The sequence below is a fragment of the Pan paniscus genome, chromosome 5 (assembly GCF_029289425.2).
Source record: "Pan paniscus chromosome 5, NHGRI_mPanPan1-v2.0_pri, whole genome shotgun sequence".
In the NCBI taxonomy this organism is placed as follows: Eukaryota; Metazoa; Chordata; class Mammalia; order Primates; family Hominidae; genus Pan; species Pan paniscus.
Window position 1 is genome coordinate 104,255,786 of NC_073254.2, and position 22,476 is coordinate 104,278,261.

At 35.6% G+C, this 22,476-nt stretch overlaps 1 protein-coding gene across 4 annotated transcripts in view; it reads right to left on the reverse strand.

Annotated features, from left to right (window-relative positions):
* Nucleotides 1-22,476, reverse strand: part of CEP162 (centrosomal protein 162) — a 103,843-nt gene that overhangs the window by 31,744 nt on the left and 49,623 nt on the right. For 3 of the 4 annotated variants that reach the window (XR_004672045.3, XM_003816394.5, XM_063605402.1), the window contains exons 14-21: nucleotides 19,215-19,348; nucleotides 18,723-18,950; nucleotides 18,045-18,185; nucleotides 15,613-15,725; nucleotides 13,338-13,443; nucleotides 7,152-7,278; nucleotides 5,756-5,919; nucleotides 4,832-4,936 (exon numbers count right to left, since the gene is read on the reverse strand). Coding sequence is in view for 3 of the 4 variants with exons in the window: in XM_003816394.5 (XP_003816442.1) it covers nucleotides 4,832-4,936; nucleotides 5,756-5,919; nucleotides 7,152-7,278; nucleotides 13,338-13,443; nucleotides 15,613-15,725; nucleotides 18,045-18,185; nucleotides 18,723-18,950; nucleotides 19,215-19,348 (1,118 nt within the window). In the remaining variant the exon portion in view is untranslated. The remainder of the gene's footprint in view (nucleotides 1-4,831; nucleotides 4,937-5,755; nucleotides 5,920-7,151; nucleotides 7,279-13,337; nucleotides 13,444-15,612; nucleotides 15,726-18,044; nucleotides 18,186-18,722; nucleotides 18,951-19,214; nucleotides 19,349-22,476) is intronic. The other variant, XM_063605401.1, reaches the window with a different exon arrangement.

The following is a 22,476-nucleotide window of genomic DNA, read 5'->3' on the forward strand; positions in this document are numbered from 1 at the left end:
GGTATCACACTACCTGACTTCAAATTGTACTACGAGGCTATAGCAGCCAAAACAGCACAGTACTGATAAAAATAGACACATAGATCAATGGAACAGAATAGAGAACCCAAAAATTAAGCCACATGCCTACAATCAACTGATCTTGGACAAAGTCACCAAAAATATACACTAGGGAAAGGACACCCTATTCAATAAATGGTGCTGGGAAAAATGGATTGTCATGTGCAAAAGAATGAAACTGAACTCACACCTCTCACTTTATACAAAAATAAACTCAAGATGCTTTAAAGATCTAAGACCTGAAACTATAAAAATCCTAGAAAAAATTCTAAGAAAAACGCTTTTGAACACTGGCCCAGGCAAAGGATTTATGACCAAGTCTCCAAAAGCAAATGCAACAAAACCAAAAATAAACAAATGGGACTTAATTAAATAACCCCATTAAAAAGTGGGCAAAGGACACGAACACACATTTTTCAAAAGACATACAAGTGGCCAAAAAATATGAAAAAATGCTCAACATCACTAATCACCAAATAAATGCAAATTAAAACCACAATGAGGTACCATCTTACTCCAGTCATAAGGGTTATTATTAGAAAGTTAATAAACAGCAGACGTTAGCGAGGATGTGGAGAAAAGGGAACACGTGTACACTGTTGGTGGGAGTATAAATTAGTAAAACCATTATGGAAAACAGTGTGGAGATTTCTCAAGACCTAAAAAGAGAACCACTTGATCCAGCAATTCCACTACTAGGATTGAAAGGAAAATAAATCGTATCAAAAAGACACACACACACACACACAAACACACTATTCATCCATAGAAGAGAATAAAAGCATGTTTTGAAGCAACATGGATGGAACTGGAGGCCATTATCCCAAGTGAAATAACTCAGAAAGTAAAACTCCACATGTTCTCACTTGAAAGTGGGAGCTAAACAATGTACACACATGTATATACAGACTGGAATAACAGACACTGGAGACTACAAAAGGTGGCAGGGTGGGAGGGGGTGAGGGCTAAAAAATTACCTACCAGGTACAGTGTTCATTATTTGGGTAGTGGCTACACTAAAAGGCCAGACTTCACCACTATGCAATATATGCCTGCAAGAAATCTGCAATTGTACCCCCTAAATCTATAAAAATAAAACAGTAAAATTTTTGAAACATATATATGGTCACAAATATATGTAAAATAAAGCAATTTAATGCATAAACTTAGATTATGCTACACTTGTCAATATTTCAGAGATATTTATAGCATGTCTCCAGATTGAATCGAATGCACAGAAGCACAAATTAATTTCACATTTTACATCCCTAGATTATCTGATGAAAAAATCTTAAAGTATATTGTCTAATTACCTATGGGTTTATTTACAGAAATTCTCTTAAATTCATTAGAAATATATCTTCAGGGCTGGGTGCGATGGCTCATGCCTTTCCCAGCACTTTGGGAAGCCAAGGCGGGTGGATCACTTGAGGTCAGGAGTTCCAGACCAGCCATGGCCAACATGGTGACACCCTGTCTCTACTAAAAAAATACAAAAATTAGCCTGGTGTGGTGGTACACACCTGTGGTCCCAGCTACTCAGGAGGCTGAGGTGGGAGAACTGCTTGGACCCAGGAGGCTGAGGTTGCAGTGAGCCAGGATCGCGCTCCAGCCTGAGTGACAGGGTGAGACACCGTCTCAAAAAAAAAAAGAAATATGTCTTCAGACTTTCAATTAGTAATAACCAGTCCTCTTGAGTACAAAGCTCTCTCCTTCTCTTTTTTCCAGACTCCCTCATGATAGTGCTTCTACACTCTACTGACTGAAAAATTACTTATATGCACATAAGTGTGTAAACTTTTTGCAATAAACATTCAGCTTCCTAAGCACCTGACTCTGCCTGAAGCTCTACTCCACTCCAATCCTCTGGTCCAAACAAAGTTTAATCTACTTTAAAATGATTTCTTTTAATTGGAAAGCAAGGAGGATTAGATAACATTTAATGAAGTCTTCATAAAGGACTGGATACTTTTCATTTAATCTAAAAAACAATGACATATTATATAACGAAAGAAACACACCAGGGTCCACAGAAATGACAGCTTATTATATATGCCTGTCTATATACCTGCTTTTTAAAACTATTATGGTGAAGATATCTTTGAAAAACATACAAACACTAAATTCTTTGTTGAACTGTTTTCTAGCCTATGAGCATGCAACAAAATAGTGCCTGAGAGGCAGTCTAGTGTGAGTTAAGAGCATATTTGGGTTAGACTGTGCCACCAGCTTTAGGACCTTGTGTCAACTGATCCCTCAATTTAAATCTCTCTTGTCTCATGGGTAAGACGGGAATGGTAACAGTAGCAATTTCAAAGGATTGATATAATTGAGGATCAAATGACTTTCATCTTGTTAAGCACTTAGAGTGCCCAGCATATAGTGAAGGCTTGGTAAGTGTTGGCTTTTATGATGATTTCATCTCCTAAGGCAAGATGGTTTGCTGGTGCTCAAAATCCTGTTCATATTAGGTATTTAAGGGGCATATGATTTACAAAGTTAATATAAATATTTACACTTGTGAAAACTGCTTGCACATTTATTGATATATCATAAATTGGGATATATCCATCTACAAATATTAGTCATTTCTTTCACCCGAAAAATTCAAAGCTTTGTTTCCTCTGATACTAGTTAACTGAGTTAGTTGTAGGTATATGAAAATACATGTATACATACCAACACTACATATAGTAAAAAGAGAACTAGGTTTTATAAATGTAACATTTTAAATTAATGTATTCATTTAAAAATTAAATATTTTCAATCTGATTTTGATATCTTGAAATATATACTGTATTTTTTGGGAAAAATGAGATTTTATTTGTATCTTCTTTAATTTTGCATTTTAATATTATTCTTTGGTCAAAAATATCAGTCTGGTATACAAAGTAAATTTTTTTTAACTCTCATTGCAAATCAAACCATGAAATATTCCATTAAATAAAAAAAGCACAAACACAATCTAAAATTTTCATTACAATATGCATCTAATTAGCCCCATTTTTACTTATATTCTATTTAAAAATAGATAATTTATAATTAGTCTATTTAAGAATAATTATAATCATTCTGAATATATTGTGATATACCTTGATTAAAAAATATGTATTAAGTTTTAAAATATCAGGATAGAAATACTCATGGAAACTAAATAAATACAATCTGAAATGTATATGCAGCAATCCAACTATATAGATAACTATTTTAGAAAAATATAAGATGATGAACTAATGTTTAATAAAAGTATTAATACAAAAGGGAGGTTACTTTTATAAAGTGGTATATCTCTTGCCAATATGGATTCAATTCTACATAATTTCTCTTAAAATAAGTTATCTAATAAAGAAGTAGCTCCTTTGGTCTTTTTTCTCTCCCACTTCTGGATGGCTTCTTAGATTAGCTAATCTAAATCTTTAGCACTAAAGAAAATCCAAGCAATGCTGGACTATACTTACTTTAGAATATTTCTAGTTCTTTTTTAAAATTAATTATATATATATATATATATATATATATATATTTTTTTTTTTTTTTTTTTGAGATGGAGTTTTGCTCCATCACCCAGGCTGAGGTACAGTGGCATGATCTTGGCTCATTGCAACTTCTATCTCCCAGGTTCAAGTGATTCTCTTGCCTCACCCTCCCAAGTAGCTAGGATTACAGGTGTGCACCACCAAGCCCAGCTAAAACCATGCCTGGCTAATTTTTCTATTTTTTAGTAGAGAGAGGGTTTCACCATGTTGGCCACCCTGGTCTTGAACTCCTAGCTTCATGTGATTCTCCTGCCTCTGCCTCCCAAAGTGCTGGGATTACAGGCATGAGCCACCGCGCCTGGCCAAATATTTCTAGTTCTTCATACCACATTTGGCTGATCCTTTCTTGGCCCTGACCCAATCTACTCAGTCATACCTTTTAATATAAAAATAGGTCTTGTAAAAGTAATAAAGTTAATTCTTTGCTTAGTTTTCCTTCTTCTCATAAAACTGGGATAATATTCAGCCCAGTAATGACCTCACAGTTTCGGATTTATGATGGAATAATACCCATATGTCTAAGTACCATGACTTGACTACAGAATCATGTTCCCTTATGAACAAGGCTGGCAATTCATATTTTGTTTTAAAATATTTAGTTATGAATATAAATGCTATATTACAGTGTTTTAAAAACAGAAGGAAAAAAATAATAATCTTGCTTCCTAAAACAAATACTTAAATAAAAAAATCTTTATTTTAATAAGCTTCACTTTATGATTAAAGGTCTCCCACACTGACCACAAAATGAGTATTTCTAAGCCTGAACGGTAAGAAAGAGCTCAAGATAATGGCCAGCTCTTCGGGAAGCTGAATGTTTTGTTTATAGGGTGTTTTGTAACATTTCCCAAGCATTACCAGCATGTTCCCAACTCAGGGATCTCCCTCCTGTACTCCTCTCTCAGCTGTCTACGGTCAGGAAGAGAAATCCTAACTCTATATCCAGAGTTCCAAAATTCTACTTCCTTCTTCCTAGATGTCTAATAGAGCTAGGGTACCAAATAACCTTTTATCAACAGGTCTACCATCTTACGAATGAGGCACATTAGTCTAAAAATTATGTAATTATAAAGCTGTAGGTATATAAAATGATGTTATTACTTTTACTAATGTAAATACTTTAAAACAAAAATTTCCAGGTCAACTCCATCTCATGGGAACTCCTGAAACAAAAGAGAAAACCAAAATGCACTATATATAAAATATGCTCATGAAAATTTACCCTGAACACATACTTGTCGCTCCAGATCCTGAATTTTTTTGGCATCTGCTGCTTTATCTTTTAAGCGTATCTTCTGCCGAATAGATGGATTCCCAGATTCAGCTTTCAGTTTCTCAATCTGTCAATAAATAAATAACATGTTAAGAAGCATATGTAAACATAACAGAAAAGCTCCAAGGGGAAAGCATAATATTAGTTCACTCATACATTTATTAATTCCTCAGCAAAATTTGGGGAATTAATTCCTCAAATTCTTTGAGCTCCTCCCAAGTTCCAGGCACTTCCTAGATCTGGCAGGAGATATGGAGGGCAAACAAGACAAACTAAGTCCCTGCTCCCAAGATGCTTATGCTCTAGTAGAGGGAGAGAGTTGATAAGCTAATAAATAAAGTAAATCAAAGGGAAAATGAAATAACTTCAGAGTGGTAAGGGCTAAGAAGAAAATAAAACAGAGTGAAGGGGTAGGATCAAAGAACCAGAAGTTGAGGGATTGGCAGCTACATTAGGAAAGGGAGTCAGGAAACGTCTTTTCTAGAGAGTAGATATTTGAGCCAAGAGGAACAAGGAGTACGAGTGAGACAAAAAAGAACTAAAGCTAGAGTATTCCAGGCCAAGAAAACAAGTGGAATGAGTCCAGCATGTTCAAGAATCAGAGGAGCTCTGATGTGGCTGGAGAAGAGTGACTCAGGGGAGTGTGGTACCTGATGACACTGAAGAGGCAGGCAGGGTTTAGACCCCATGGGGGCCTGACAGGTTGTGATAAGGAGCTTATATTTATTCTCAGTCTAATTTAAAATAGACTATATATCTAAAAGCAAACCACCGATCTTAATTAATAGTTCAGAGTAATGATGTAATGACAAAAGGTTATGTACAACAGATATTACGGACAAAAGGATTCATCTAGAGAAGAAATACATTCTGAAATATCTATTACCTCAAGTTTGAGCTTCTCAATTTCCTCATTTGCTTCTCTAAGCCGAAGTGCATCTTTATCCAGAAGTTCCTGATTTTCAGCATACCACTGTAATCTTTTTTGCAGACGACTGATTTCTTGTTTATGTGTTTCTTCTAAAATTTTTATTTCATATAATTTCTCACCTATAAGATACAGTAACTCAATAACCTGCTTGTTGTTCTCCAAAATATGGAAATAAACTAAATTAAAAGATTTTAAATGAAAACCAATGCCCATCTAATGACAGCATTATGAAAAAATAAGAAGCATAAAACAACTGATGTATACAACATAGTGTCTAGCTTAATCTATTAGTCAAAGGAAATAAGAGATTGTGTTTATAATCCAAATTGTCAACCTTATAGCAAAGTTGGCTATGTAGAAATTTTTGATAAATTATTTTCCACTAACCTTTTTAAAATTATAAAAGTAAAGTTGTTTCCATGGGAAAATAAATGTTGGATTTAAGAACTAATAAAAATGAAGAACGCCCATAATTATACTAAAAAGTAACAACGACAAACATTCAGGAGTGCTTATTACCATTTATTATGTTATTTACTACAACAAACTTTTACAGTGGATACTACTATTATTGTTGTTACTCTATGTTTTACGGATAAGGGAAGCAAATGTCATTTTCTTACAAACAGGTCAGAATGGACTTCTCTGCACATATCTTACACTGAAGCTCATAATACTGCAGAGGAAAGATCCTGTCTTTTGCAAACAAGGGCTCCTCTGATCTAACTTTCTATCCCTGTGTTCTGCCACTCTAAGTTATAGAACATACTTCTGCAGCCTCTCTCCATCCCTTCACTTTCAAATTTTACTACCTGTCAAGGCCCAGCTCAAATGCCACTCTGCCACGAAACCCTCATTTGGTATCCCAATTCCTCTCATGTTTGTTTGTAATTTTTTCTTACGTTATGAGTATTCTTACCTTACTCCCCTTGGTTTTCGTAGTAGGGACCATGCCACATTTATCTATGTGTTCTTTATAAAACCCAGTGCACTACTATTTATTCACTTGGCAAATACACAACAGCCTACAAAGTTTCAAACCCAGGGAAAAGAAGACAGGCCTTGCCCTCAGGAAGGTCACAGTCTAGCTAGGATGACAGATTTATGAACGACCAAACATAAATGCCATGAATCCAAAATAATTCTTGATTTTCTCTTGTCTTGCAGTTATTCCTGTTAAACCCAATCAAATTCACACATCTTTTAATAACTAATTTTAAAAAATGTTTCTAAAATTACAATATACTTCAAGGAGTAGCATTTTGATTATACCATTCAATTTCTATTACTTAAATTCAACATTAGAACAGTTATGATTATAAAGGTACACTGTTTCAGCTCAGTGTTTTACCTGTGACATAAGCAATCTGATCTTTGGCTTGGTCCCTCTCTTTCTTCATTTTTTCGAAGTCTACTTCAAGAGCTTGTTTGTCTTGTTTCAGTCTTTTGATGTCTTCCAATAAACTGTCTTTTTCTTTCTTGATATTCAAAAGAAATATAAAAGCAAGTTTTTTACAACCACAATAAATTGTGGTATAGTCTTTCAAACAATCCATCATGAACACTACTGCAAAATATTTTCTCTAAATTTTAGCTCTGATGTTATTACTACCACCTGCCCCACCCCAGAATTTTTAATGGCATGCAATAGCCTATTAAAATCAGTTCTAATTATCTCAACACAGCATTAAAGACCTCTCAATCTATTGTTCTAACTTCTTCCATATACTAACCATATTGATGACCCATGAATTCTCTTGCTTGGATTACTGTAATAAGCTCTTAACTAGTATGCCTCTTCTACCTCTGGCCCCTACAGTCTATTCTCACAGCAGCCACATGAATTGTTGTACAGTCAGTTAATGTCATTCTCCATCAAAAACTCTCTGCTGGCCAGGCGTGGTGGCTCATGCCTGTAATCCCAGTACTTTGGGAGGCCGAGGTGGGCGAATCACTTGAGGTCAGGAATTCGAGACCAGTATGGCCAACAAGGTGAAACCACATCTCTACTAAAAATACAAAATTAGCCAGGCAAGGTGGTGCCCGCCACCATGACAAATGGGATCTAATTAAACTAAAGAGCTTCTGCTTAGCAAAAAGAAACTATCGTCAGAGTGAACAGGCAACCTACAGAATGGGAGGAAATTTTTGCAATTTATCCATCTGACAAAGGACTAATATCCAGAATCTACAAGGAACTTAAACAAATTTACAAAAAAAAAAAACCATCAAAAAGTGCGTGAAGGATATAGACAGACTCTTCTCAAAAGACGACATTTATGCGGCCAACAAACATATGAAAAAAAGCTCATCATCACTGGTCATAGAGAAATGCAAATCAAAACCACAATGAGATACCATCTCAAGCCATTAGAATGATGATCATTAAAAAGTCTGGAAACAACAGATGCTGGCAAGGATGCGGAGAAACAGGAATGCTTTTACACTGTTGGTGGGAGTGTAAATTAGTTCAACCATTGTGGAAGACAGTGTGGTGATTCCTCAAGGATCTAGAACTAGAAATACCATTTGACTCAGCAATCCCATTACTGGGTATATACCCAAAGGATTATAAATCATTCTACTATAAAGACACATGCACACACGTATGTTTATTGCAGCACTATGTACAATAGCAAAGACTTGGAACCAACCCAAATGCCCAATGATAGACTGCATAAAGAAAATGTGGCACATGTACACCATGGAATACTATGCAGCCATAAAAAGGAATGAATTCATGTCCTTTGCAGGGCCATGGATGAAGCCGGAAACCATCACTCTTAGCAAACTAACACAGGAACAGAAAACCGAACACTGCATGTTCTCACTCATAAGTGGGAGCTGAAGAATGAGAACACATGGACACAGGGAGGGGAACGTCACACAAGGGTACCTGTCGGGGGGTGAGGGGCAAGGGGAGGAGAGAATTAGGACAAATACCTAATGCAGGTGGGGCTTAAAACCTAGATGATAGGTTGATAGGGGCAGCAAACCACCATGGCACATGTATACCTATGTAACAAACCTGCCCATTCAGTACATGTATCCCAGAACTTAAAGTAAAATAAACAAAACAAAACAAACAAACAAAAAAAGAAAACTCTCTGCTGGCTCCTTGCAGGGTTAACCCAAAGTCCTAACCATGACCTTTAGTGTCATATAACCCAGCTTTACCCATGACTGATCACCTCTTCTATAAATCCCCACCTATTCCATTCTAGCCAGAGACCTCCTTGCTGTGTTTTGAACACTCCTACCTCAAGGGGTCTGCACTGTCTCTTCTGCTTGCAGTGCTTTGGGACCCAGATAGCCAGGCAGTTTCCTCCTTCACTTCATCAGGATTTCTGCTCACATGAAGCCCCAGAAGGCCTTCCTGACCACCTTATCTAAAATAGCAAGCCCCATCCTGGCCCCCAGGCACACAGTTTCATTTTTTTCTCACAGCACTCATCACCACCTGACATATAAAATGCAGGATTTTATTTTGCCAAACTTTGTATCATAAATGCATAAAAAATGCTTGGGACATCAAAAAATAAAAACGGAATTCTCAATATGGACTACATTCTATACTACTCTCAGAGGTCAAAGTGTTGTGCCCCATTCCTCTGCTTGACAAAAACCGTACTTACCTTTCAAAGCTCACTTCAAGTTAAGCTAAGCTATTCCTGATAACCCCCTCTTCTGTCTCCCACAAACTTCAGTTGTACCTCTAGTATGGCATTTATTACTGTTTCCTATGACACTGATTCATGTATAGGTAACCTCTTCTCTTTATTAGGCTGAAGGCTCTACGGGGACCAACACTGATTTAGTACTACTTGTTTACTTTATGGTACTAAGTGCATGGCATGTATTAGATAAATGTACGCTAAACTGAACCTATGAAACTACTGGACTCAACAGCAGTCAACTCGGTATTTAAGTTTCAAAATGACAAGTTCTTATAAACTCTGTTTTATACTATCTTACAATTTAAAATTCAGTCTTAGAAAGAAAATAAGAGCATTTGTAAAGCATTATATAATCTTAGTTTCTAGCTGCATCGCAGATTTAACTGCATCATTTCATTGTTTAATCTTCTGTAGATGTCCTTTCAGGAGAGTCCTGAAACTAAAATTGATCTAAAAGTTGCCGAATGCTCTTTCTGCAAAAACCTGTTGCTTAATTAGTTCAATCAATTTAGAAAAGTTCTCTATTAGTGTCTACTTCATGGAATTACAGTATTTTAGAATTCAAAGAACTGTAAACATCTTAAGTTTAATCATGCCATCAATCAATGGAAGGCTTGCATATTTCCAGGGACAGAGAATGCCTACCTTCAAGAAAGTGAGTATGCCTCATGTTAAACCTGTTGGCCAGAGGTTTTTGGCTGGCAAGTACTTTTCCTCTCTCATAAGTTACCGTGCAGACATTCAGAGAGGCCTCTGCTACTCTTGTCTTTACCCACTTATGCTTCAAAGGCCTCTAGCTTCTGGAAGGTAACAAACTCTGGGCTTTTGCATTTGCTCTTCCCTCTGGCTTGAAGCCTGAATCTTTGCATGGCTGGCTGTTCCTCCTCTTCAGCTCTCAACTCAAACATCTCTTTCTCAGAGAGAGCTTTCCTGTCCACACTATTAAATGCTGCCTTACCTCTAACTCATCACCCATTATTCTCTATTTTCATTTTCTTCAAAGCACTTCTACCTGTAATTATTTACTTGTGTATCTGGTGTTGGTCTTCTTCACTAGAACATATGTTCCTGGTGAGCAAGATCTGGGTCTGTCTTATTTACCTACTACATTTCCAATGCTTGGATGAGTGCCTGGTATATGGCAGGTGTTCAATAAAGGCTGTCTGATTAAATGAGTTGTAGTCAGCCCCATTCTCCTCCCAATCCTGGGATACTAAAAGGAAAGGGCTCAGGAACTTACCTTTTATTACATTTCCACCCATACTTTATAACCAACTAACATTTTAAGAATATACTAATTGGCACTAATTTTTAAGGTAAAAAGTAGACTATACATAAATCATAAATATACTTGACATGATTATTTTGTTGATTTATCCCAGTATAAATAATTTTTGCTCTAAAACTATTTAAGAATACCAAAGTAAATGAAAATAAAGGCATGTTTACATTCTATCTTGCAGTATGTGCACAAAAAAATTCCCAAATAATTTTTACGATTATTTTAAACTAACACCTTTATTTTTTTTCCCCTGATTTCTTTTAGGCTTCCCCTGACTTTGCTAGCTTCAACATGATGGGACTAAATGTGGACTTTTACTCATTTATGTTGAGTGGGACTTACTGTGCTTCCTAATTTGAGAATTCACCTTTTACCATTTCTAGAGAATCCTCAGCCATTACCTATTAAAACATTTAAATGTGCAATTAGGGCATCTCATATTTCTTAATATTTGTGATACTTTACATTTCTCTATTTTTCTGTTTCACTCTGAGTTCCCTTAAATTGGTCTTTCAGTTTAATGCTTTCCTTAGTTGTTTATGATCATCTACTTAATTCTACTTTCTTAATTTCCAGCATATTTCATTCCCACAGCTCTGTTTAATGTTCGTTTGAATTTGCCTGGCCTGTTTTGTTCTTTTTGCATACTTTCTCATTTATTTTGTATATTTAAGCACTTTAAGTCTATTTATTTTATAGCAATTCTATTGGGGTTCTAATTCTGCTGTAAAGCACCTCATGCCTGCTGATGGTGGGCTGTTTCTCTAGGTTTTGTAATTTTGCATTGTGAGCAAATCATCAGCTGGATTTTATCTGTGGGAATACTGTGTTGCTTGGGTTCAAGGGTGTATACTTCTAAGAACTGTTTTGCATTTGTTTCTTCTAAATCTACCAGAGGTTATCACTGACTCAGAACTAATGTTATTTTTTTAGTTTGAGCATTGCAAGGTAGTGTCAATTCAAATACTAAACACAAATGAGGCAGAAGAGGTACCATTTACATTGAACAACCATTAAAGTATGTGCAGAGGAGACTTTTTACCTCTCTCCACCCAGAGACCAAGTTAAGACAGAAAAGCTTCCTTGACACCTCAGCTTCTTTTTTCCTAATCCACTATTTTAGTGAAAGATGTGGTCTTTGAAGGGTATCCCGTCTACACTTTGCTGTTAAAGCTCAGGCCTCTTGGTTACTAAACTTACTGCTATCTTTTTATCCATCCTTACTTTTGGCTTCTAAAGATTTCCCTTACTTTCTTGAGAGCATGGTTATCCATTTACAAGATATTTATTATATTTTTTTTCCCAGTATCGTTTGGTGTTGTTAGTGGGAGTTTTCAAATTTTCTGTCATTAAAATATGTTCAAAACAGGACTTTTAAAAGGTAAAAACAACAGCCTTTGGAACTAATGCTAATGCTATATGCTTGAAACCTTACTTTGTTCCCCCAAGCCTTCATAAAATATGGTAATATTAATTTCTGCTTTAGCTTGCTATTTTTGAGGCCCACTGAAAAGGAGGGGTCGTCCAATAATTCATTTACCTTTCTACCTATCTGCCTTCCTACATACACATGCAACCAAAGGAAGTTTCCTATAATGGATTCATATGTAAAGCTGTATTTTATATACTACAAAACCCTGTTACCTTTATTAACTATGGTATGTTTCTATTTCTTTGTAACCTAACTCTGTGTGGTAAATTACTATTAAAAAATAAATGGAATTTTTCTAATTTACATAATAATTGAAATAGATTGGAAGGGCTTTTTAGTTTAGTACTATGATTCTCAAAGGGAGGGGTGGGAGGAAGTAACTGTACTCCACAGGCCGTGTTTGGAAATGTGGCAGAGTGGTTTTAATTGTTAAAATGACTGGTGGGTGCTATAAGCACATAGTTCTTAGGGACAGGGATGATAAAAATCATGCAGTGCATGAATTACTTCTGCTTAAAATAGAACTACCCTGCCTTAAATTCCCAAACTCCTATTGATAAATACTGCTTTAGAAAACTCTAGGCCATATTCTTTATAATACAATTTAATAAACATAAAAAAGTTATGGAACAGCATTGCATTTCAACTTTATGTTAGGTATGTGGAATATAAATACTTGTAAGATACAGTCTCTGCTCTCTAGAAGTGCACAGTCTACTTCGGAAGACAGGTAGAAAGCTACCAACTTTTAAAGGTAAATAATTATCTCCAAATTACACTATTTAGGCTGCACGCTTTCAAATAAGGAATTTGTTTGAAATAAGGTATACATGTCCTAAATAAAATCATGCCTCTGATATGGCTCTATGATAAATGCACCTGATGAGATGTGACAAATGCCTGATGAGAGGCTGAATCATAAAGACAATGACATCTAAAAACAGTAATATAATGTTTCCTCTATACTAAGGTCATGTGTATACTATATGCTAATTTAAGATATTTCTCCCTAAGTTTTAAATGGTATGAAATTTATAGATTTTTTAATACATTTCTATGTAATTTTTTAATAAAAATTTTTATAAAAATGGGGATTTTTATAAAACCTTTATTATCCCTAATAGTCAAAATTGTTATGCAACTTACCTGTGCCATCCGTAGTTCTGCTAACAGATCTGTAAAATTCTGATTTCTTGTGGGCTCTGAATCTTCAACTACTTGAGACAGAAAACGACTTTTGTGCATCTGTTCTCTAATTTATTTTGAAAATAAAAAGTTGTTTTTCTTTCTTACCAGGTGCTCCTTTCAGTAGAAAATATTCAATTCTTAAAAATTAAAAACTAACATACATTGAAACTGTATGCATAAATGAAGGTAAAATTTTCATTTAATCTAAAGATTAAAATACTACCATACTAAAAGAGAAATATACTTTAAGGGAAATGCTTATATTTATTCTAAAAGAACTGAAACCTAAGATTATTGGTTTATTTATAATATAAAAATATTAATTCCCAATTCTCAGAGGAAAAAAATTAATCGTCTACAAAGATGCGCTGCATTTTTCTGTGGGGTTGTTAATGCACTCCTTGTCATATTGTTCTAGAATCTTTTCTGAGAGTCACCAGTCTCATACATGGAAACTAACAAACAAAACCAAACACAGCCTAATATCTAGACTTTAGATTTAATTTTCCTGTTATTCCAGAGATATTATAGAAGGAGTTTTGGATTCCACATAAGATCATCTAACCCTAATGTACTAAAGAAACCATTTATTTCATTCTGAAAGTTAATTTACAGCTTCAATTTTGGATCCTGGGATAGATCTTCTTTTAGAAGCCAAGTAGTACAAGATAAGATATTTTAAAATAACTTTACTGAAACATCTGGGAAAAAAAGCATAAGTAGGCCAGGCACGGTGGCTCACGCCTGTAATCCCAGCACGTTGGGAGGCCGAGGCGGGTGGATCACGAGGTCAGGAGATAGAGACCATCCTGGCTAACATGGTGAAACTCTGTCTCTACTAAAAAATACAAAAAATTAGCCGGGCATGGTGGCGGGTGCCTGTAGTCCCAGATACTCGGGAGGCTGAGGCAGGAGAATGGCATGAACCTGGGAGGCAGAGCTTGCAGTGAGCTGAGATTACGCCATTGCACTCCAGCCTGGGCGACAGAGCGAGACTCCGTCTCAAAAAAAAAAAAAAAAAAAAAAAAAGCATAAGTAAATGCATTCACGCATTACCACTGTGCAGATTATCACACATGGCCTGGGGTTACACTTACCAACTTACAAGGAGAAAGAGGATATATATATATAGTCTGCTACCAAGTGTGTCTTTTTCTATTTTGCCTGACAGATCAGTATGAGCTATTATTAGCAGCCCTGCCTCTTAGGCCCTAGGTTATATAACCAAAAAGGGGGAGAAGTATATAAATAAATTCAGTAAACATTCATGATACTCATGGGTCAGAAACTTCTGAGAACAGTCCTTTCTGAGTGATTAGGTGTTTACATAAAAAGATACACAAATAGTGGTCATTTTCTAAAAGAAGATAGTATGCTAGCTTGTCCATGTTCATGGGCCCAGCTTTTTCACTTAATATGTTAAAGTTGGAAGCAGTAATGTCCAAAAGACCTTATAGTCTGAAATATGATTCCTAAGTAGGTGCTGGTGCTCCATAACCCTGCCATGATAAATGCTGGCTGAAAACAACTTACAGGTGCTCCTTTAAACCGCAGCCCCTGACCCGGCATAAAGGGCAGCCCCTACTCCTTTCCACGGTACACTCCGGCCAGTGACTAAGGCTGCCCCCTTGCCTCAAGCAGGGACCAACTCTGGTACAATTTATTCTCCAGAGCTTCTTGGGAGGAGAATGAAGCCAGTCTCCAGCTGAGACCACTATTTGCCCTCCCCCTACCTCGCCGTTCCTGCTTCCCTTGCTCCCTTCTCCTGAGAGTTATCCTTCAGTATATCATCTCCACAAGGACCTCCACCATCTCAGGCTCTGCTTCTACGGAATCTGACCCAAGAAGATCATAAGTGATACTGTATGACCATTCTTTTTTAGTATTATTAATCATATGGTTCCTTGGGAAATGGTTAATTATCTCATTCTTAATGACTGATCAAGAGGAATACTATATATTCAATTTCCTGAAACTGATGTTTGAATCAGTTATGAACATAAATTCATATGAATTCAAATATGAATATGCTGAAAATACTATCAAGTATGTGCTAGCCATCTAACACCAAAAGAAAAATCCACTGAGTATTAAACATATAAATTGGAAATGTGTACAAATAAAAATAAAATTTTACTATGTCTAAGTAAAAATAAATGTATTATTAACATAATAAGAAAATGCTTGAAATAGTCTAAGTATATTTGATTTTAAGAAGTTCAAAAGGACTTACTTTAAGGAAGCTACCTCACTGAATAAACTTTGGTTTTCCTTAAACATTCGCTCCTCATTTTTCTTGTTTTGTTCTTGGAGATCTTTTACTTGATTATATAGTCGTTCATTTTCCTTTTTAAAAACAGAAAACTGCATTTTAGTTAAAAGTCATTAGTACTTATATAACATAATATATGTGCTCATAATAGATTAATCCTTTAAACGGCCTTTTAAGTTTCTTTAGCTTTTGCGTATGTAAAGTCTTTTTTAAACTTTTTATATTATATCTGAAGAAAATTTGGTGTCTAAAAACAGTTCTTTCCATAACGTTTAAAACGGCTAATTGAAAAAATAATTTGCAAAATTCCCAAAGCCAAAGGGCCTAGGGTCAGTTTAATGCACTGCATTTCACAGGAGGTAAGTGGGAGAGTGGCTGAAGGAATCACCACATCCTGACTGTGTGGACCCGGGTGGAAAGACCCAGTGAGACCCTTTACATTCTTTTCTGTTTCTGGCTCAAGAGTGGGGAAAAAAAAAATCACTGCTGGAGGAAGATTCTGGAAGTCTGGCTGCCAGTGGTGAGGTAATCAGATGTACCTACGGGTGCTCATACTTGTATCTGCTACTGACTGTAAACAGGGAGTTAAAGACCGGTGTTTCTGAAAGTTGTCAGGACAAGGCTGAGCAGAGGACAGACCCAGTTCACCACAAGGCTTGAGCTAAAGAGCTAAAGAGTGACTCAACCAGTTGAGATCAGAGGGAGAAGAGATGGTGCCAATCTGCACTTAGATGCCCTCCCTGGCTTATGAACCTGTTTAAAATTAAAAATCAGATGCAAACCAAGGGCTTCGAGTATCTAATGCAAACTATAGACTGTTTTACCATGTCTGGAATAGTGCCTGGCGACAGTCTGTGCTTAAATACATGAAGAATTAACAAACATTTCCCCCTACTATTTAGACACATAAATTTTGTGTTGTCTCTGTTGGAGGGGTTGGTCGGCATACTTATGGGTCTGTTAAATTTTCTTAAAAACCCCTGTTTTTTAATGGCAAGATCAAACTGGCAGAAGAATTTGAATGGTTCCCAGTAACTGAAGGCAGTGTGTCCTGCAAAATCATTCCAATTCAGTTACAGCAAACATTGTAATCATTGATGGGGCAATGCTTTTGATGATGTCCCTGGGTGATAATGCATGTTACTAAGGCTCAAGGTTCAAGTTACAGTTGTCAAAAGAGAAGAATGTAATGAGAGACAAGAAAGGAGAGAAGTAAGAAAAAAGGGTGTGGGAGGCACAGAACAAAGATAAAGTCTTATGCTGAATTGAAGATAACTAAACCTGTCCTGGTTGACTGTCAGGCTAGCAACACCAAGATACCAAGATGTCATTACACATTGCAAACATCTGCCTCTATAGGACCCACAGATTTTCTTGCATTAAATTCAAAATATTTTCACCCTCAGGGCATTAGCAATTAATTTCAGATTCATATTTCTGAATATAATAGCAAAACCAGCCAATACTGTCTACTGAAGAGCATTACAGAAAACTAAGAAAAGATAGGACAGTTTTTAAGAAACTGGCTATTAAAAATAACAGGTAACTTTCATTGATCGATTGCTGTGTGTCACACTAAGAGTGTACAGATGCTCCTCAACTTGCTTGCCCCGCAAATAGCTATATCCCAATAAGGCCAAAAAGTAAGTAAAAAATGTCCTAAGTTGAAAATGCACTTAATACCCTGATAAACCCAATGTAAAGTCAAAAAATAGTAAGTAAAACTTATGATGAGGATACATCCTGATAAGCCCATCATAAATTAAAACTTTGTTAAGTCAAACCAGTGGAAGTTAGGGATCCTATATATTATTATCCCCACTTCACAGATGAAGAAACTGGATTAGAAAGATTAAGTGATGCCCAAGGCACACAGCAGGTGGTAGAGCTAAGACTCAAAACCACATTTTTCTAATCCAGAACCCATGCTTTTACCATTTCATGAGAAATACACAGACTAGTCAAATTATTATCTCCTGTTTGCCAGGATTACCATTATCTGTTAAATAAGCAGAGAAGTATTTTAATATACCTTTTTTTTTTTTTTGAGACAGAGTCTCACTCTGTTGCCTAGGCTGGAGTGCAGTGATGTGATCTCAGCTCACTGCAATCTCTGCCTCCTAGGTTCAAGCGATTCTCTTGCCTCAACCTCCCAAGTAGCTGGGATGACAGGTGTGCGCCACCATGCCCAGCCAATTTTTTTTATTTTTAGTAGAGATGGTGTTTCACCATGTTGGCCAGGCTGGTCTCAAACTCCTGACCTCAGGTGATCTGCCCACCTCATCCTCCCAAAGTGCTGGGATTACAGGCATAAGCCACTGTGCCTGGCCTGCCTTATTTTTATAACTAAAAGATCAAGAGTAAATTTGCCATATGCTGAAGAATTGCCATACCTGTTGATATCCTTGAAGAAGTGTCTCTTGTTCTTGTATTTCTTTTTGGATTTGCTTCAACTTTTCTCCAGTGACAGGATCAGCCGCTTCTCCAAAATGTAACCACCTTTGTTTTTTGTTTGTTTCTTCAAAGCTGCTTAACTTGGAGAAATTGCAGAAATTGTTTTATTTGGGGAAGGAAATGATAAGGTGAGAAGTGAGAAAGAATAACAGGAAACTCCTATTTAGATCGAAAACTGTCTTATAATATTGAACATATTAGAATGTGACATAACTAGTTAAATCAGCAAAGTGCTGTTTTGTGCTGATGGTGCTGGGTGAGTAAAGGAACTCACAAATGCTACACAATGTCATCCTCTGGGTCTATACCTTCTATAGCAGTTCTTGCTCAAACTTTCATTTCTTTGAAGGTCAGAATGAACTGATTTTCTTTAAAAAGGACTGCTAACAGAAGAAAACCATAAAAATGAGCCAATTTAAATTTAATTTTCTCCCCCAAGGGTTCAAAATTTAGGCTCTCATGTACGGAATCACTCTTGGAACCATTCTATATTTTATACAGCAAATACATCAAGTCAAACATCTCTAGGAACCAAGGATGACAATGTATTTAGCAGGGAATTCAGCTTTTTTTTTTTTAATAAATATAAAAAAATACCAGAACAATGTATCTAGTACCTTGGCTTGAAGAATATAATTATCTTGATTCAATTTGAAGAGTTCTTTTTCCTGTTGTTTCTTTAGTTCTTCCAACTTATTTTCTAGTTCTTTCTCCTTTTCTGAGAATGTGGCTTTAATTTGCTCAATTAGGGCTTGCGCACCCCTCCATTTATCCTCTGCTTCCTGAACTCTTTTAAACATAAGTAATTTCTTCTCCTTGTTCTCACCACAGTATCCTAAGGAATCCTTTCAAGACAAAGCATTACTTCATTACAGTAGACTTATGTATAAGATTTGAACACAGGTGGTTAATTAAAAAAAGAATAAAAAGGACATGGTTAATAATGTTCTATTATATAAGAAAATTAACTGTTTAGTAAGAGTGATTACAGTATCACTCAAAGGAAAAGACATTTCAGTCCTTATTATATTTTGTTATATATAATTTAGTTTTAATATAATTTTAGAACATAAAACATTATGATTATTAATTTTGAATTTAATACCTACAGTCTGAAACTGAATACAGGAATCAGTTTCTGTGGGATTTTCAGACTTCTTACGAGTAGACAGGCAACTTTCAGTTTTGTGAGCTGGTTTATCCAAAGCTGCAGGCTTGATGAGTTTTGTTCCAGATAAGATTTCTAAATATTATAAACAATGTATAAATGCACCACAAATGTAAAGTTAAATGTGTACTCATCAATTGTGTCCAATAACTAAAAATACAATGGAAACACAAAAATGAGGATCTCAAAATAGGCTGATGGACTACACTATAACACAGCTGTTTCACTATAACTGATTGCATTCAGAAAAATTGCCACTCCATAATCAACATTCTACTAAATTTGACACAGATGGCCAATTAACCCAAGACTCATGTCAACTGACAAATGGAGCTAAATAAATGTGAGAATGTGGATAGAAATAACTTTCAGAGTTTATTAGTTTTAAATAAATTCTTCTGTTAAATGTTCATAGCAATAATCAATCAAAATTTCTAAATGACAAATCAAGGAGCAGCTGATAACATTATGAAACATTTTGGTGCAGATTAAGTGTGCTTTCAGAGCACATTTTTTAATAAACAATGTATATCATGATATTATAGTATCAATGGAATAATATAAATTGCACGGAGGATTTTATAATTGTTAATCTAAATCAGATTTTAAAAGATTAACTCTGCTATAAAAACTTGGCAATATATATTAAATTGTAAAAAAAGTGATTAATATATATTCTGTTCCAATTTTCAGCTTTTAAGGTAACCTGTAAATTCTTAAACAAGAAATCATTCTAAGGCTAATATAGTATTCAGTTAGTAATAAACAATGTTTAAGAACAGTACCTAAAAAGGATCCTAAGGTCCATATTCAAATACTACAGGTCCTGAGTTCAATAAACAATATCTGATTGCTTTATAGATAAATTAAGAATTTCAAAATTTAAATTTTTAAAATAATTTATTCAAGATGCTTTTTAAATGTAGAGTTTACTTTTTAATTACAAATGAATGTTATACATGATTATTAAATATTTGGAAAATATAGAACAGTCAAAAGAAAAAACAAATTACCAACAGTCCCTCACCAAAAGATTTCATTTCAATTATTTTTCCAGGTATGTGAAGGTTTTCCTTATAGAGTTATGATCATATTTAATTAGACCGATGTAAGTTTTCTGGAGAAATTTCTAAAAGTGTTCATGAACAGACTGTTTTAAGTCATTGTAAGAGCAGGCTTTCAAAACTTCCAAATCACTGGAGGCTCATTAAATGAATGGGGTGTGATCTGCTAGCACATGATTCTCCTTAGGACAAGGCAGCTAGTACAGGTGGAACGTCCCAGATCAGAAAATCCAAAATCCAAACTGCTCTAAAATCTGAAGTTTTTTGAGGGTCAACATGACGCTCATAGAAAAATGCTTACAGGAACGTTTAGGATTTTGGATTTTTGGATTGGAGATGCTAAACTGGTAAATATAATGCAAATACTCCAAAATCCAACGAAATCTGAAATTTGAAACACTTCTGGTCCCAGGCTTTTTGGATACGTAATACTCAACCTATCACATGTTCTTGTTCATAGTTGTAGTCTGCCAGTCCTTTTATGCCAGAGTTCTCCCTTCTTGAATTCTTAATTTTGACTTCTCAGTGGACTAAAGTATCAAGTAATTATATTTATTTTAATTTTTTTTTTTTTGAGACAGAGTCTCGCTCTGTTTCCCAGGCTGGAGTGTATTTTTTAAAAATTTTAATAATATTTATTTAACACAATATATCCAACATATTAAGATTTTGACATAAATGAATCATTAAAAATGGGGATATTTCATGTTGTTTGTTCATACTACATCTTAGAAGTACAAAAGGTAATTTATTTACAAGACATCTCAATTCAGACTAGCTACATTTCAAATGCTAAATGGCCATGTGTGGCCAGTGGCTGCCACAGTGGACAAGACAGTTCTCACCTCCGCCCATCCTCCAGCCTCATCTCCTCATCCCCTTCCCTAGTTGATATGCTAACTACATTGACTATTTATTGAAGGATTCCTAAGTGACAATCACTGTACTCATATTTTCTCATTTTATCCACCCTTCCCTGTACCCCACCACTATATGCATACAAGAAAAACTTTCTGGGTTTGGTTTTCTTTCATTTGCATTTCAGAGACTTGGAAACTGAGACAAAGAGAGATTAAGGAACTAATCCCAGCTCACGTGGCCTGTATGTGGCAGGGCTCCAGGCCAGATCTGCTGGATGTTTCCTCTCAACACTGTGCTGTCCTGCCTCCCACCCAGAGGTTCACAATAAAAGCATGCTGAATAATCTTTATTTATTTATTTTGAGACAGCATCTTGCTTTGTTGCCTAGGCTGGACTGCCATGGTGCGATCTCGGCTCACTGCAACCTCCGCCTCCCAGACTCAAGCAATTCTCCTGCCTCAGCCTCCCAAGTAGCTGGGATTACAAGTGTCTGCCACCACGTCCAGCAAATTTTTCGTATTTTTAGTACAGACAGAGTTTTACCATGTTGGCCAGGCTGGTCTCGAACTCTTTACCTCAAGTGACCTGCCCACCTTAGCCTCCCAGATTGCTGGGATTACAGGTGTGAGTCACTGCGCCTGGCCTGAATAATCAATATTAGTTCAACACTCTCTTTTTAAAAGTATGAAAACTGTGACTTGGACAAGTTGAGTGAATAGCCCAAGGACACACCGTTATTTAGTGGCCAAGTTGAGATCAGGAAAATAATTGTATTGAATTAACAAAGTAAAGGCACTTAATAATGCTGTCCAAATAAGGGAGCATTATATTATTATGATATAATATTATTTCTGCACTCTAGGAAAAGTCAGTATGTGAGACTTAGAATTTGTAGCAGTCTAGATTTTGGCTACTGCCAAACTTTTTATTACATTTTCAAATATATTTGGATCCTGAATCAAATAAACTGTAAAAAGTTATGACATTTATGAGATATTTGGCTATTTAAACTTGACTGGATATTTAATAATGTTAAATTATTACGTTTTTAAGGTAAGATAATGGTATGGTGTTTTTTTTTAAGTCCTTATCTTTAAAGATGCATACGGACATATTTGCAGTTGAAATAATCTAATGTCTGGGTTAGCTTCAAAATAAAAAGAGAGTAGCTGGAAATGAAGATGAAACAAGATTGAATAGGAGTTCATAATTTTGAAGCTGGGTGAGGGATAAATGGGATTCATTAACCATTTTATTTAAATTTGCATATGTTTACTT